Here is a 15,654-nt window from a genome sequence, read left to right as displayed (position 1 = left end):
GTTATAGGTAAATCTCATCTCTCTGGGGCTTTGGGTCATTCTATTCTAAACGACTATTCTACACTGTCAGGCTACCACTTCTAACTGCAAATTGAAACCGTCACCAAGCTGGCCTACGTGACCTTGTACTGTGTTCACATTCACCACTCACCCCCAAGGTACACAGGAGCCAGGACAAAGGCTGCCCGCGGCCCGCAGGAATCTCCAACCCCACAAAGAGAACCTCATCCACATGCCTCCCTTTGTCAGAGTATTTAGTGAACTTCCCCCTTTATACGAAAAAAATACAAATTAAAATTCCTGTATCCCCAAAAGAGGCAGAAAAAGCTTAAGTCATACAAAAGGACTTGCTAGAGTGTATACTCCTTGAATTAGGAATATAGAATGTATACACTAAACTCTACATCTCCTTCTTCTACTACCCGCCAAACAACATTCCCATGTCCCTAGAAACTGGACACACGGGAATGAAAACTGACGCATGATGTTCCTTCAACAAACCCCAGTGCACTGCCCAGAAATCATCCAGCTGCCCCCAGGCCCCGGGCTGCTGCATGCCACACTGACCTTGGATATGAAGATGGTGTTGATTTTGGGGTTATGCTTGAAATTCTGGAGGATCTGCATCCTTTCTCCCTGGGACGTAGGGCCATAGATATAGGGTCTAGAGAAGAACAAAGCTACGTTAGGAAGACCACAGAAGCACTCCTCGACTATCCTGAACGCACGTCAGAGGGAAACGGAGCTCTTCAAGGCTTCTCTCTCCCAGGAAGACCTCTGTCATGGAAGAAGAGCAGGAAGAGACCCATAGAAAACACGCCCCCACTGCCGCCACCCCTTCCCCCTGAGCCAAGGTGCAGGTCACCATTCTCTTCAAGATTCTCCCTTCACTCTTTCGTTTTTGGACTGTGCTCCTTCCTCCTTCAGCGTCTCTCACTCTAAGCTTAGTGTCTATACAAGGAGAATCCCCTGGATTCCATGAAGCACAACGGGGAAAAAAAGAAAACATTGCTATTTGCAAACCAAAGCCTGGAAGGAACCATTTCCAAGTGAAACAGGCATTCTCCAAGAAAGGAGAAAAGAACCCCTTCCAGACTTCTTCCCACTGACTCCCTGTAACGCTATGTTCAAAGCACTTCTCGCTAGTCTCCAGCTGCCGAAGGGCACAGCCCTTTCTAACAACCTCACTGCTCACCCCTGGCCTCTGGCAGTGTCACTCCTCTAGTCTTCCTGTACTGACGTGGTTTTTGTAGCTTCCACAGGGTCAGTAACGATAGTGAGAGTGACGACAACAAGGGCAACGAGGACAGCAGCCAAGTGCACAGGGCCCCCCCACACCAAACAGAGGCGGGCTCCACACTGTGGGGAAGACCCACGCCTGCCAGGAGCCCTCAGACCTGTACACCTGAGGCTGGGAGCCAGAGGACGCTGAACTCAAGTGGCTGTTCCCCCGTGCAGGCCCATCAGCTCCCTGGAAGGCCTAGGAAGCACTGCTTTTGCTATTTCACACACACTTCCCGACACTGTGCTATAAGCTGGTAACAGGGATGCCGAGAGAGCAGCCCCCTGGCCTATGGGGAAGCTGGGCGAAGCCTGGGACAGCTGGATGCTTCCCCAATCCTGCGAGCCTGGCTTCCAGAGTGTTTGGAGCACCCTACAAATTTATTATTTTCTGGATGTTCATGCTGTGAAAAAGGTTGGGAATCTGTACTCTTCAGAACAGCTTGTCTCTTGACATCTAGGTTTTTAGGTGATTCTTCTCTGTGATCATCATCAGGAAAAACAACTCATATAGCAGCAAGCCCTCAGTTTGAGTCAAAGTGTCAGTTGCTCAGTTGTGTCCAGCTCTTTGCGAACCCATGGACTGTAGCCCGCCAGGCTCCTCTGTCCATGGGATTCTCCAGGCAAGAGTACTGGAGTGGGTTGCCATTTCCTTCTCCAGGGGATCTTCCCGACCCAGGAATCAAACCTGGGTCTCCTGCATTACAGGCATATTCTTTACTGTCTGAGCCACAGGGAAGGTTCCCTCATATAGGAAATGAAACAGAAGGGTAACCATCCTCCAGAAAAAGGACCTAACATTTGTTGAACACCTACTAGATGTAAGAATCCTGAGGTAGGTGGTGGTAACTCTAAGAGATAGTAGAGCAAAAGGGTAGAACAGAGAAAGCAGAAGCCCAGGCCGGCAGGAAAGAAGAGCCAACATAAAACAAGCCAGTTTTCTATACAGAACACAAAAGGGTTCAAGATCTAATCACCAGCTGCCTCAGAAGTTCGGTGTTAGGGCAGGATTACAGACAGGAAGACGGACAGAGTGTATGTGTAAGGAACAGTGTCGGATTCCAACTCCCACCGCCAAGCATGCCTCTGCCCACCTGGCAGGAAACTGGAGATGTACTGCCTAGATTCTGAACACACTGAGGGAGACCCTTTGCCCTCAGGGAGAGCTGAGGGTTAAGCAAGAGTAAGAGTGAAGAAAGACAGGGATTCCCCACTCCCTCCCCTGCCACAGGCTGGGATCTAGGAAACGGTAAGATTCCTCTCTGGAGAAACTTTCCAGCCCAAAAGAAAAGACCCTGAGACACTGGCATCTGGCAACTTCTTGACAAACTAGCCAGGCCCATGCCTGATCATGGAGAGGTCCACAGGCTGGCAAACCCACCAAGCTATACAGAAAGGCCAATCAGCTTTTCAGTGACTCACCCTTAGGTAAGAAAATAGAGCCAAAGATCACCAAAAATCAGAAGATGGGCTCGAAAGACAGAGCTGAAACAAAACACTTGAAGAAGAGAGAGATGGTGCAGGGAATAGAAGAAAGCTTTGAAAGCTTTAATAGCCACAGAGAAGACACCGTACTTACTCAAAAAAACAAGAACAGTTGACAATAAAGAACTCCTGGAAATTCACAAAAGCTTCAACAGAGTTGGTAGACAAAAGGATAAAAAATAAGAGAAAATGGGAGTTCCCTGGTGGTCCAGTGGTTAGGATTCAGTGTTTTCACTGCCACAGCCTGGGTTCAATCCCTGGTCAAGGAACTAAGATCCCGTAAGCTACATGGCACAACCAAAATAAAGGTGGGATGGGGCAGGGAGGAATTGGAGAAGGTGCCCAGAAGATCTAACACCTGGCCAGCAGGAATTCAAAATGAGAGAAAAGGAACTTCCTTGGCAGTTCAGTGGTTAAGACGCCAATGTAGGGGGCATTAGTTGGGGAACTAAAATCCCACATGCCACACAGCACGGCCCTCTCACCCCTCGAAAAAAAAAAGAGAGAAGAGAAAACAGAGATGAGTAACAAAGAAAAAACAGAAAGAATTTCTCTGAATTGAAGGACATGAGTTTTCAGATTGAAAAGTGTCTACTTCATGTATTGTAATGAAAGAAAAAAGATCACACTAGTCACACTGTTTTCAAACTTCCAAAAATGAAAAAAAGATTCTAAAACCCTCTTGAGAGAAGGAAAACCTATGATCACCACAATAGATCACATACAGAGAGGAGTCAGAAGGGCATTAAGCAGGCTTGCAAACAAACAGCTGCATTGGAAGCTGAGAAAACAGCCCTACCTCTGACATTCTGAGGCCCCATCAACTACTCATCAAGTGTAAGAGTGAATAATGACATCTGCAAGCAAATTCTTATGAAATTTTCCTCTACATACCTTCTCTCAGAAATCTACGAAAGGATACACTCCATCAAAATGAGTGACCAGAAAAGGGGAGACTTGAGATGTGGCAAAAGGGGTTTCAACACAGGGAAGAGGTATAAGGAATTCCCAGGATATCAGAGGCGTGCCCAAAGGTGACAGGCAGCATCTTGAGTCCTAGAGAGCAGCAGACCAGAGCAAGACAGGAAGATGAAGCACTGAAGGGATCTGACCCTTCTGAGAGGGAATTTTACGAGTCTGAAAAGGGATAACTCAGTAATTACATAGAAAACCAAGCAAAAGTAATGACAAGGCAACTATTAAATCTAGGGAAAAACAACATGTTAAGAAATAATGTAATCACAGTACACTGCCTGCCTTGGCTTGAACAATACTCACAGAGTCAAAATAATGTAACACTGACATTAGCTAGAACATGGAAGCAATCTAGATGCCCATCGACAGATGAATGGATAAAGTTGTGGTACAGATACACAATGGAATATTACTCGGCCATAAGAAGGAATGCATTTGAGTCAGTTCTGATGAGGTGGGTGAACCTAGAGTGAAGTGAGTCAGAAAGAGAAAGATAAATATCGTATTCTAACACACATACATGGAAGCTAGAAAAATGGTACTGAAGAATTTATTTACAGGGCAGCAATGGAGAAACAGACATAAAGAATAGACTTATGGACATGGGGAGAGGGGAGGGGAGGGTGAGAAGTATGGAGAGAGTAACGTGGAAACTTACATTACCATATGTCAAATAGACAGCCAACAGGAATGTGCTGTATGGCTCAGGAAACCCAAATGGGCTCTGTACCAACCTAGAGGGCTGGGATGGGGAGGGAGATGGGAGGGAGGTTCAAAAGGGAGGGGATGTATGTATACCTGTGGCTGATTCATGTTGAGGTTTGACAGAAAACAACAGAATTCTGTAAAGCAATTATCCTTCAATAAAAAAATAAAAAAAAAACAGAACTAATAAAAAAAAAAATGTAAAAATGTAACATTGAAACTAACTTGGCCCCAAACATTTTGTGGGGATGGAGTGGAGGTAGGGGATGGAATGATGTATGTAAGAGGGCTAAATCCACAGCTCCCATGGTAGGAAATTAATAACCAATTTCTATAATCAATCATCAAGAAATTGCTATATAAATTATTACTTAGAAATATGAAGGTAAATACAGAAAAGAGTTGAAAGTATCCATCTTTGGGGAACAAGGAATTTTGACTAGGAAGACAGGTGCAAGGAATTGCTAGTTTTCTTGACGGCCTATGTTAATTTGATAAAACATAAAATATTTCCTACATTAAATAAGGCACAGTTTTAGAAATCTGAGAAACTCAGTCTGTGTCCCAGTTTTTAGTCTATGAGACTAACACAATCATGTCTTGCGGCTGAGGTGATGATTAAATCACAGCTTGTGAAGAGCAGCTGCCTGTATGCATCCCTCCCAGCGACATAAAAATTCAGGCCGGAGGACCTTGTCTTCTGCTACACTCACAGCACCTGAAGCCCTGTATCGCTGTGTAAAGAAGCACAGGCCTCTTCCTCTTTACCTGGCAGGAAATTTTCAAATTTTCAGTAGTATCTGGGTGAGGCTGTAACAAGGACTCTGCCGGCTGTTTCCTGAGCAGCTCTTTCTAGATGCTGGGCCATACCTGGGATGCTGGTTCCGTCTGCCTTGCCTTCCCGGCCCCTAGTCCATGTGGTCTGATCGCATCTCCAGTCACAGTGCCACTCAGCCTGAAACTCCAGATGCCAACTAGTGCCCACCTTCGGAGCCCAGCTCCAAGGCAGCACTTGCTCTCTTGGCTCACAGTGACCAGGCCCTCTTTTCTGTACACACCAACCTCTGACTCTGACCACTGCTCCTCTGTCTCATATGGTCCCTGGGAACAGAAAACTAGGCCTTCAGATACTAACAAGTTCCTGAGAGCTTCGAGAAAAAAACAGTCTTCTGCACTCTCACGTGGGGAAGATACCTGGGCTTTTGAGGCCAACTCTAACTTTTCCATTCTTACTTGTTCAGTCGAATGGCATACTCCTTCAGAGCAAACACGTTGTCAGCAAAGACGATAATCTTGTCATTCCTCCTTTCATGAAACTTGATCAGAAACTGGCAAGCTCTGAATTTGTTGGGATTCATGGTGTACAGCAAGATCCGTTTCTTGGTTTTGATTGCCACATACTCCCGGTAAAACTCAGGAGACATTGGGCACCAAACCTGTGAAACGGTAAGAATTAGGGGTCAGTATGCAAGCTTAAGTACCACACAATTGAAAACTTTGGCAAATCAGCTTTAAAACAAACCAAGACAAAACCAATGGCATGTGAATTACATCTCAAAACTACTGTAAACACACACATTACAAAACAAAACCTGAAACCCAATGCTGAACCAAGACCCTCTTACATGTTAATAGCAACGATTTTAAAATGTATTGACAGCAGAGGTGGACTTGCTCTGTCCACCTTTGGACAGAGAACTGCACACACACTTGCCAGCTCTATGTGTTGGGCTAGCCTAGCAATGACATCCCAGTAACGATACAAGGGAACTCTTGAGGGCGGGGGAAATGCTCTAAAACTGGATTGGAGGACACAGCTGCACAACTCTTTACATTTACTAAAATCACAAAAATTATAAATCAACAGCATTTACTTATAATAGGTGAATGTTATGGAACATAAACTAGACCTTAATAAAGCTGTTAAAAAAAGCAACTTAGCAACCCCAATGTCTGTCAACATCACTAAGTCACGACCAACTCCTTTGCGACCTCATGGACTGTAGCTATCAGGCTCCTCTGTCCATGGGATTTCCCAAGCAAGGATGCTGGAGTGGGTTGCCATTTCCTCCTCCGGGGGATGTTCCCCACCCAGGGATTAAACCCACATCGCCTGCACTGGCAGACGGATTCTTTACCACTGAGCCAACAGGGAAGCCCTGTTAACATTAGAAAAGACTATTTTTACTGCTGTGTAATATTCCATTAGCTATCAAATTGTGGTATGTTTGTCCAGTGGAATATTACAGGGGAATTCAAAGTAATGAACTATAGCTATAAGAATAATCAAAAATAACGCATTATGCAAGGAATAAAAATATTAAGCAAAAATCAGAAACCATGCAAGAACATTTTTTTTTTTTGGTTACTTCTTTTTTTTTTTTTCTAATTTTATTTTATTTTTAAACTTTACATAATTGTATTAGTTTTGCCAAACATCAAAATGAATCCACCACAAGAACATTTATTTATATATATATATATATCTCCTGATTCTTTCTGCATATACATAAAGATTTTAAAGGGGCTTCCCAGGTAGCACAGTGGTAAAGAATCCGCCTGCCAATGCAGGAGATGTGGGTTCAATCCCTGAATTGAATAGATCCCCTGGAAAAGGAAACAGCAACCCACTCCAGTATTCTTGCCTGGAAAATCCCAAGAACGGAGGAGCCTGGCGGGCTACAGTCCATGGGGTCAAAAAGAGTCAGATATGACTTAGCAACTAAACAAAGATTTTTAAAAAGCAAAGTTAAACAACAAATGTTTAGGGAATTGCACATAGGAAGTAAAATAACAAAGAAAAGCAAGAAAATGACAAACCTAAACTCCAAGACAGCAGCAGAGGGAGAGGAGATGCAATCAGACAGGAAGAGGCACCTCAAAGACTCCAGCAATGCTGTGCATAACTTGGGTGCTCTTTATGAAGACGTACCCAGAGAGTAAGCAAGCGTCTCGATAGAGCAAGGCCACCTGCACAGCTGCCTCCTGCTCATCTTCACCCAGGAGGCCCATCTCTGCCCTTCCAGGACGCAGCCCACCCTACTCTAGCCACTAAGTGACGGTCATTTTAAAGTGCCAGAAAGGCCTTCTGTTGCTATTCCTTTGAACGTGTATTTTTAACACATACCTGTGCAGGTATTCATCACAGAACAATCCTGGGAAAATGTGTTCTTAGAAATTGAACGTTGGTCACATGTGCTGTCTGTGGGTGTCAAAACCAACAGACTCTGGCACTGGGGGTGGCTGGTGGCTGTTCCCACGGAACCAAGAATCCCTCTGCGGTGAAGGCGTGCAGGAGCACCCTGAGGTGCTCACTCCCAGAAGGGAGGACGAGGAGCCCAGCCCACCTGGATTAGCCTCCTGATTCGACCACTTCCCGTGTGCCCCTGGACAAGCGACTGTCTGACACATCTGAGATGGCATATCGCCCACACCACAGGAGGGCTGAGGCTACTGCAAAGGCAGCAGAACCCTTGCTCAGGTCTTGACCCGAATATCTGCCTGTGAGGAACTGACCTGACCCAGTTCCCCTCCGCAAGGCAGTGCCCGCCCTCAGGGACCATTAGGAAGAGGCCAGCTACCTCAGCACACTGGACTTTGGCGATGTAGCCACTGTTCTGTAGCTCCATCCAGTTGGCTTCATAGAGTTTCGGCCCAATCAAAAAGTTTAAGTCAACGATTTTGTCGTCTTCCCGGACGAGGGTTGCGGTCAAACCCAGCTTGCAGTGCGCCTGCACAATGGTGAGCACCCGTCGGAACATCTTGGCTGGGGAAACAATTGGCACATTAACACCATCACTTTTTAAATGCTCTAAGTACCAAAGACAGCTTTGACCTAAGACTGGTCCAGGACACCACATGTCTAAGCCCTGGGTCACAGGATCACAGAAACCTGGCTCTAGTCATGAATGACTAGGTGAGAAAGCTTCAACTCCACTTTCAGACCTGCTCCAAAGAGGGGTGAAAGGGAGAACAGGAGGCAGTGACTCAGAGGAAGCCCCAGGCCAGGGAGCCCCGGCGCTCCCCTCACACAGCTAAGCTATCGGGCGGAGCATAAACAGCAATTGGAACCATGATCCAGGATATTAAAATGCCACTGAGCTCTGACTCACAAGGAATTTGTGCACCCTGAAGCTTGCTGACCAGAATGAATGCTTCAAACTCAGCCTCCAACTGAACTGCTACAAAGCAACTTCAAAGTTATTTACAGAAAATGTTTCTTTTTATCAATTTCCAATCCATCTGACCAAATACCCACCTTCTCTGTAAGGGTTTTTTTTTTCTTTTAGTTTATAGTTTTTGATTCCCAGGTGGTACTAGTGGTAAAGAACCTGCCTGCCAATGCAGCAGATCTAAGATTCCCAGATTCTAACTTTGGGTCGGGAAGATCCCCTGGAGGAGGAAATGGCAACCCACTCCAATATTCTTGTTTGGAGAATTCCATGGATAGAGGAGCCTGGTGGGCTACAATGGGGTTCCAAGAGTCGGACATGACTAAATGACTTAGTACAGTGCACAATGAACTTCTCCTGAGGGTGGGTAAGTGAGCTTACCCTGTTTTATAAATGTTAACACAGCGGCAGACTGTGCCACCACCACGACCAGGTTACAAGCCGATCCACGACCCCAAAAGCTCCCCTATGCTCTGCCTTGTCACACCCCCCATCCTGCCCCAGCAACCACTGATCTGTTCTCTGTCACTACAGTTTTATATTTTCAAGAATGTCCTACTGAAGGCATCACGCACTCTGCAGCCTCTTGGGACTGGCTGACTTCACTCAGCAAGATGCCTCTGGGCTTCCTTTCCACGGCTGAGAAGTATCCTATCGAATGACGTACCAGCTTGTCCATCCAGCCCCTCACTGACACGCACTTCCATGGTCAATATAGGTTTTGGAGACTACAACCAGGGCTGTTATAAACATGACAAGTTTTTGTGTGAACCTAAGTTTTCATTTCTCCATAACAGATGCCCATGGTGGGACTGCTGGCTCATATGGTGATTTTCTAATAAACTGCCAAACCTCCCCAGAGTGACTGTACATTTTGCAATTCCTCTGGCCATGCATGACAGTTCCAGCTGCTCTGCACTCTTGTCAGTATTTGGTACTTTATATATATATAGACATTCTATATATATAGACATATATAAACATATATAGACATATATATATATACATTCTCTCTCTATATATATATATATTCTAATAGGAGAAATATCAATAACCTCAGATATGCAGATGACACTACTCTTATGGCAAAAAGTGAAGAACTAAAGAGCCTCTTGATGAAAGTGAAAGAGGAGAGGGAAAAAGTTGGCTTAAAGCTCAACATTCAGAAAACTAAGATCACAGCATCCGGTCCCATCACTGCACGGCAAATAGATGGGGAAACAGTGGAAACAGTGGCTGACTTTATCTTTCTGGGCTCCAAAATCACTGCAGATGGTGATTACATCCATGAAATTAAAAGAGGCTTATTCCTTGGAAGGAAATTTATGACCAACCTATTTGGAGAAGGCAATGGCACCCCACTCCGGTACTCTTGCCTAGAGAATCCCATGGGCGGAGGAGCCTGGTAGGCTGCAGTCCATGGGGTCGCTAAGAGTCGGACACGACTGAGCGACTTCACTTTCAGTTTTCACTTTCCTGCATTGGAGAAGGGAATGGCAACCCACTCCAGTGTTCTTGCCTGGAGAATCCCAGGGACAGGGGAGCCTGGTGGGCTGCCGTCTCTGGGGTTGCACAAAGTCGGACATGACTAAAGCGACTTAGCAGCAGCAGCAGCAGCAGATAGCATATTAAAAAGCAGAGACATTACTTTCTCAACAAAGGTCCATCTAATCAAGGCTATGGTTTTTCCAGTAGTCATGTATGGATGTGAGAGTTGGACTGTGAAGAAAGCTGAGTGCCGAAGAACTGATGCCTTTGAACTGTGGTGTTGGAGAAGACTCTTGAGAGTCCCTTGGACTGCAAGGAGATCCAACCAGTCCATTCTGAAGGAGATGAGCCCTGGGTGTTCTTTGGAAGGAATGATGCTAAAGCTGAAACTCCAATACTTTGGCCACCTCATGCAAAGAGTTGACTCATTGGAAAAGACTCTGATGTTGGGAAAGATTGAGGGCAGAAGGAGAAGGGGATGACAGAGGATGAGATGGCTGGACGGCATCACCGACTCAATGCACATGAGTTTGGGTGGACTCCAGGAGGACTCCGGGAGTTGGTGATGGACAGGGAGGCCTGGCGTGCTGTGGTTCATGGGGTTCACGGGGTCGCAAAGAGTCAGACACGACTGAGCGACTGAACTGAATAGCTGTGTCTCTTGGATGAAGTCTATTCATGTCTTTTGCCTGTTTTCTAACATTTTCTGCCATTGCCTGACTGTCTAAAGGCAATAAAATTAACATGTCTAAAATCTACTCCTTGGAAGGAAAGTTATGACCAACCTAGATAGCATATTCAAAAGCAGAGACATTACTTTGCCAACAAAGGTCCGTCTAGTCAAGGCTATGGTTTTTCCAGTGGTCATGTATGGATGTGAGAGTTGGACTGTGAAGAAGGCTGAGCGCGGAAGAATTGATGCTTTTGGACTGTGGTGTTGGAGAAGACTCTTTAGAGTCCCTTGGACTGCAAGGAGATCCAACCAGTCCATCCTAAAGGAGATCAGTCCTGGGTGTTCTTTGGAAGGACTGATGCTAAAGCTGAAACTCCAATACTTTGGCCACCTCATGCGAAGAGTTGACTCATTGGAAAAGACTCTGATGCTGGGAGGGACTGGGGGCAGGAGGAAAAGGGGATGACAGAGGATGAGATGGCTGGATGGCATCACCAACTTGATGGATGTGAGTTTGAGTGAACTCCGGGAGTTGGTGATGGGCAGGGAGGCCTGGCATGCTGTGATTCATGGGGTCGCAAAGAGTCGGACATGACTGAGCAACTGAACTGAACTGAAAGCCTACTCCCAATCTTCTCTCTCCAAACCTGCTCCTTCTAGAGCCTTCTCCACTTAATATCCACTCCTCTCTTCTGATGGCTCAAGCCAAAATCTGATAGTCACCCTTGATTTCTCTTTCAGAACCACATTTAACCTGTGCAGTTCATCTTCAAAGCATAACCAGAATCAGCTTACCTTCATTCTTACTGGTTCCAAGCCTTGTGTTGGGATTCCACAAACTAACATATCTAGATGCTCTCCACCCTTGCTTCCTGCAGTGTCTTCCCAGCACAGCAGCCGGGGTGAAATTTTTAGAATGTTAAGTCAGATCTTGTCACCCTTGGCTCAAATGTCTCAAAAGGCATCTCACCCAGAGTACAAGCTGAAGGTCTACCTTCAGGCCCTACAGGATTGGCCCCAACACCTCTCTGAACTCAGTTTTGACTGCTCTCCCCCTCGACGCCCTCCCCAGCCACAGAACTACACTGCGGTCAGACCATGCAGGCACTACTTCCCCATCTCAGGACTGTGTCCTTCTGACCGAGAGACCCTCATCCCTACTTGGCTTGCTGTGAACATCTCATCTCTACTTGGCTTGCTGTGAACATCTCCCAGGCATCTTCAGACATCCAGAGAGGCTGGAAGAGTTCTCGTTACAGAGAAAACAAAAAGATGGAAAGGCCATCTTCACAATATTTTGAAAACACTATGTGAAAATGCCTCTGATTTCGTTTAATTCAGAGTCATCTCTAATTTCCTGGAGAAGGCAATGGCTACCCACTCCAGGACTCTCGCCTGGAAAATCCCATGGATGGAGGAGCCTGGTAGGCTGCAGTCCAGGGGGTCTCACAGAGTTGGACACGACTGCAGCGACTTAGCAGCAGCAGCAGCTCTAAATTCCACTTCTCAACTGATCAGAACTGTTAAGTTGTTTTATCAAGAAAGGTTTGCCTGGTCTGCTACTCAGTAATAAAGGGAACACATCATCAGCACATGTCACAATGTGGATACATCATTATGTGAAGTGAAGGAAGTGAGACATATGAAAATATATATGATTTTGTTAATATATTTCCAGAAAAGGCATGTATCCAGAAACAGAAAACAATTCAGTGATTTCCTGGGGCTAAGATGAAAAGCAGTGATGGTGAGTATGAGAAAGATGTTCTAAAACTGGATCATGGTGATGGCTGTACGAACGCCTTACTAAATTCAAGATTACTAAAAATCTTGAATCATATACTTAAAATGGATGGATTTATGGCTCATAAATTGTATCAATATGGCTATTAAAAGCCATATTGTGATATGGCTGCCTGCAATACTTGGACAAGTACAACTTCTATAACATAATAAGGATCAATACTTTAGTCTTAAAAATAAAACAAACATTGCAAGAACTATTTTGTGCTCCTAGTATAGTTTTTGTGGGACTGTAAAAAAAGCGAGGGGAGGGGTTAAGGATAAGTGGATAAGTTGAGGTGCAAAAACAGAGAAGGGAAAAAGTATCCCTTTCTAAATGACTACTCTGGGCCAGTCTAAGAAGACTGTCAGTGTGGACGCCCACCCACCACTAACCCCCACTCCGCACATGCTCATTACTTCACTGAAACCTTCACCAAGAAAGTTCCTCTAGCAAGATGGATGTATTACACAGCAGCCCCTCTCTCAACCCAAGAACTGGAAAATTACTCTGTCCATACGGTGAGCAGCATCCCAGCTCTCAGCCTGCTTACCTGGTATGGTGTGTACTTCATCCAGGATCATGAGGCCCCATTCCTGAGTTTTGAGCCACTCCATCACCCGCTCAGCCTCCCAGGACCTTTTGGTGGTGTGGCCCAGCATCGAGTAGGTGCTGATGGCAATGGAGCAGCCTATGGGCTTGTCCTTGGCATCGGAGGTAAAGCGGCAGATCTGGCTGTCGTCGATGGTGGACCACATCTTGAACTGGGCTTTCCACTGCTCCACAGACACGGCCGAGTTGCCCAGCACCAGACAGCGCTTCCTGACAGTACACGCGGCTGTCACGCCCACCAGGGACTTCCCAGCACCTACAAGACACCAAGGGCAACCCCCCCAAGCCGAGCTGAAATGAGGGACAGGGACAGACAAAAAGGCTCGCCGGCACACCAATCTGGCCCAAATTATTCGTAACGATCCTCACAGCGGACACTGTTGAGGCATTTTTTCTGCTCCAAACCTGTTTCCTTCTTTACAGAAAAGGAGGCATGCCCACTTCACACACAGATGTGAAAACTGAGAGACAAGTGCCAGGCCCTGTTAGAGCACCATATATGCACCTTGTTTAAATCTTAAAAAGCAACATTTGTCAAAACAAACTATGAATAAGAGACACCTCTACTATTGCCGTTTTAAAGATGGGAAAACTAAATCTAAGGTGCAACTTGCCCAAGACCCTGGGACAGCAGTGCTGCTAGGGTACAGTGTACCCAACACACGGACCACCTTCGGAGGGACTGAGTAAAAGATGGCTACTAAGATCACACAATCAACTGGGCTGAGCACTCAGGAATGTGGTAGTGTGAACACTGCTACTGGCAAAGACACAGGAAGGTGAAACTCCAGGGGCTTCTGAGTTCACCACCATCCACCATGAGAAGATCAAGATTAAAACTCAAGCTGTTCCTTTAAAAAGCAATTCTCCCTTAACCAGGGATGTGCTTCAAAGTAACCCATGGAGCTTAAAAAAAAATGAAGGTGCAGGCCCCTTCCTGAGAGAGTGCACCTTCTAGAGTCTGGGGCAGGGCTCCAGCTGAGTCTACTACGACTGCCAGCCTAGAACCTAGGCTAGACCAGACACGACTCAGGACAGATGCAGAGAGAGCAGCCCACCCACCTCCTTCACTCAGTCACTCACCACAAGGAAGGACAATGACCCCGGAGCGCGCACGCCCGTTCCCAAACATCTTCCGCAAACTCTTCTCCTGATAAGGTCTAAGGACAGCTGTGGGCTTCAGGTCAATGTTGATATCAGGGTTGACAGAATCATTCCGAAAGTCGTATTCTGCCAACAGAGGGTACTCCAGGTGGATGCAACGTTTCTGGAGTTCTTCAATCATTTCCTGGAAAGTGAGCATGAAGGTTTCATAATCTTGTTAACTCCAAAGCGTGCTCAGAAGCAACACATATCGTAAGACACCTAACAATAAAAAAACAAGTTAACCTAGACTTTTTGCCATTTCAGATCTTGCTTGATAACAACTGGGTTAAAGCATAGAAAAGGACCCCAAACTAAGGTAATGAACAAAATTAAATCCAATCAGCTACCAAAATGCCCCGCAGACACCATTTCTCACTGACCCACCAGTGGGAAGAATGGGACACTCAGATATAACTTCATCAGGAAGAATGATGCCACAGTACATTGGAGATAGACAGGGGTTCCTTCCTCTCACACAAACTATGGACAGTCTAGGCAGGGCCAGACCAGCTTCTGACATCCGCTTAGAGAAGCAACCAGGAGGGGTTATGTTCACTAACCTGCTTGACTTCAAAAGACACTGTCTGTGTCTCTTCTTCTTCCTCCTCATCCTTGTCCATTTGCTCATAAAAATCAAACAGGTCTGTGGGGATGTCAGATTTACCCTGTGGATCTGTCACTCGGGAAGTAGAGGGCCCACCGCTACCTTCAACACTCTTAGCAATCTGAAAGAGAAAGGCAGGATCTGGACTTGCACAAAACATTTAACCCTACTGCTACCAAGCAACAGTCAAAGCTGCAAGAAAGCTACAGGACTACTAGGCTGCAAATGCTGGACTAAAAGCACCTGAGGGCTAAAATCCTGGATGTGTCCAACCCCTGAGGGTGACCGAGGAGCCCACATACAGCAGACTTGCTTGTGAAAGTCTCGGTGATGAGCTCAGTGGCCTCCCCCTCAGAGTTCCTCAGGCGGCACTCCCGGATCACAGGATCCTGGAGAAGATGCTGGATGACATCAGGATGAGAACTTTCAACGAAGTATCTATAAAAGGGGAGGAAGCAGAAGCCTACTGACCAGGACAGAATTTGCAGAAGAGTCCATTTAGCATTCTTAAGATGGTCTGGGGATAGTGGCCTCCGGCTTCTCTCCACATCCACCCTTCCCCATCCCTTTGCCAAAGCTGAGTGATGAGCTACTGGTCATGATATAACACAGAAGGGTTGTTGGCAAAGCCCCACTTTGAAGACAAACTAGCAGGGATCTGAACCCCAGCTACACTGCTAGGAGAACACAGTGGTCAGTGAATGAACAGTTTTGGCCACACAGCTTCACT

At 46.1% G+C, this 15,654-nt stretch overlaps 1 protein-coding gene across 3 annotated transcripts in view; it reads right to left on the bottom strand.

Moving 5' to 3' along the window:
• The window catches only part of ERCC3 (ERCC excision repair 3, TFIIH core complex helicase subunit), a 30,312-nt gene that overhangs the window by 10,567 nt on the left and 4,091 nt on the right, over positions 1 to 15,654 (bottom strand). For all 3 annotated transcript variants that reach the window (XM_061432305.1, XM_061432315.1, XM_061432323.1), the window contains exons 5-11: positions 15,227 to 15,362; positions 14,881 to 15,045; positions 14,258 to 14,462; positions 13,116 to 13,430; positions 8,028 to 8,212; positions 5,680 to 5,882; positions 568 to 664 (exon numbers count right to left, since the gene is read on the bottom strand). In XM_061432305.1, coding sequence (XP_061288289.1) covers positions 568 to 664; positions 5,680 to 5,882; positions 8,028 to 8,212; positions 13,116 to 13,430; positions 14,258 to 14,462; positions 14,881 to 15,045; positions 15,227 to 15,362 — 1,306 coding nt within the window. The remainder of the gene's footprint in view (positions 1 to 567; positions 665 to 5,679; positions 5,883 to 8,027; positions 8,213 to 13,115; positions 13,431 to 14,257; positions 14,463 to 14,880; positions 15,046 to 15,226; positions 15,363 to 15,654) is intronic.

This window comes from Bos javanicus, chromosome 2, assembly GCF_032452875.1.
Source record: "Bos javanicus breed banteng chromosome 2, ARS-OSU_banteng_1.0, whole genome shotgun sequence".
NCBI classification, from domain to species: domain Eukaryota; kingdom Metazoa; phylum Chordata; class Mammalia; order Artiodactyla; family Bovidae; genus Bos; species Bos javanicus.
This window is presented reverse-complemented; position numbering and strand designations above follow the sequence as displayed.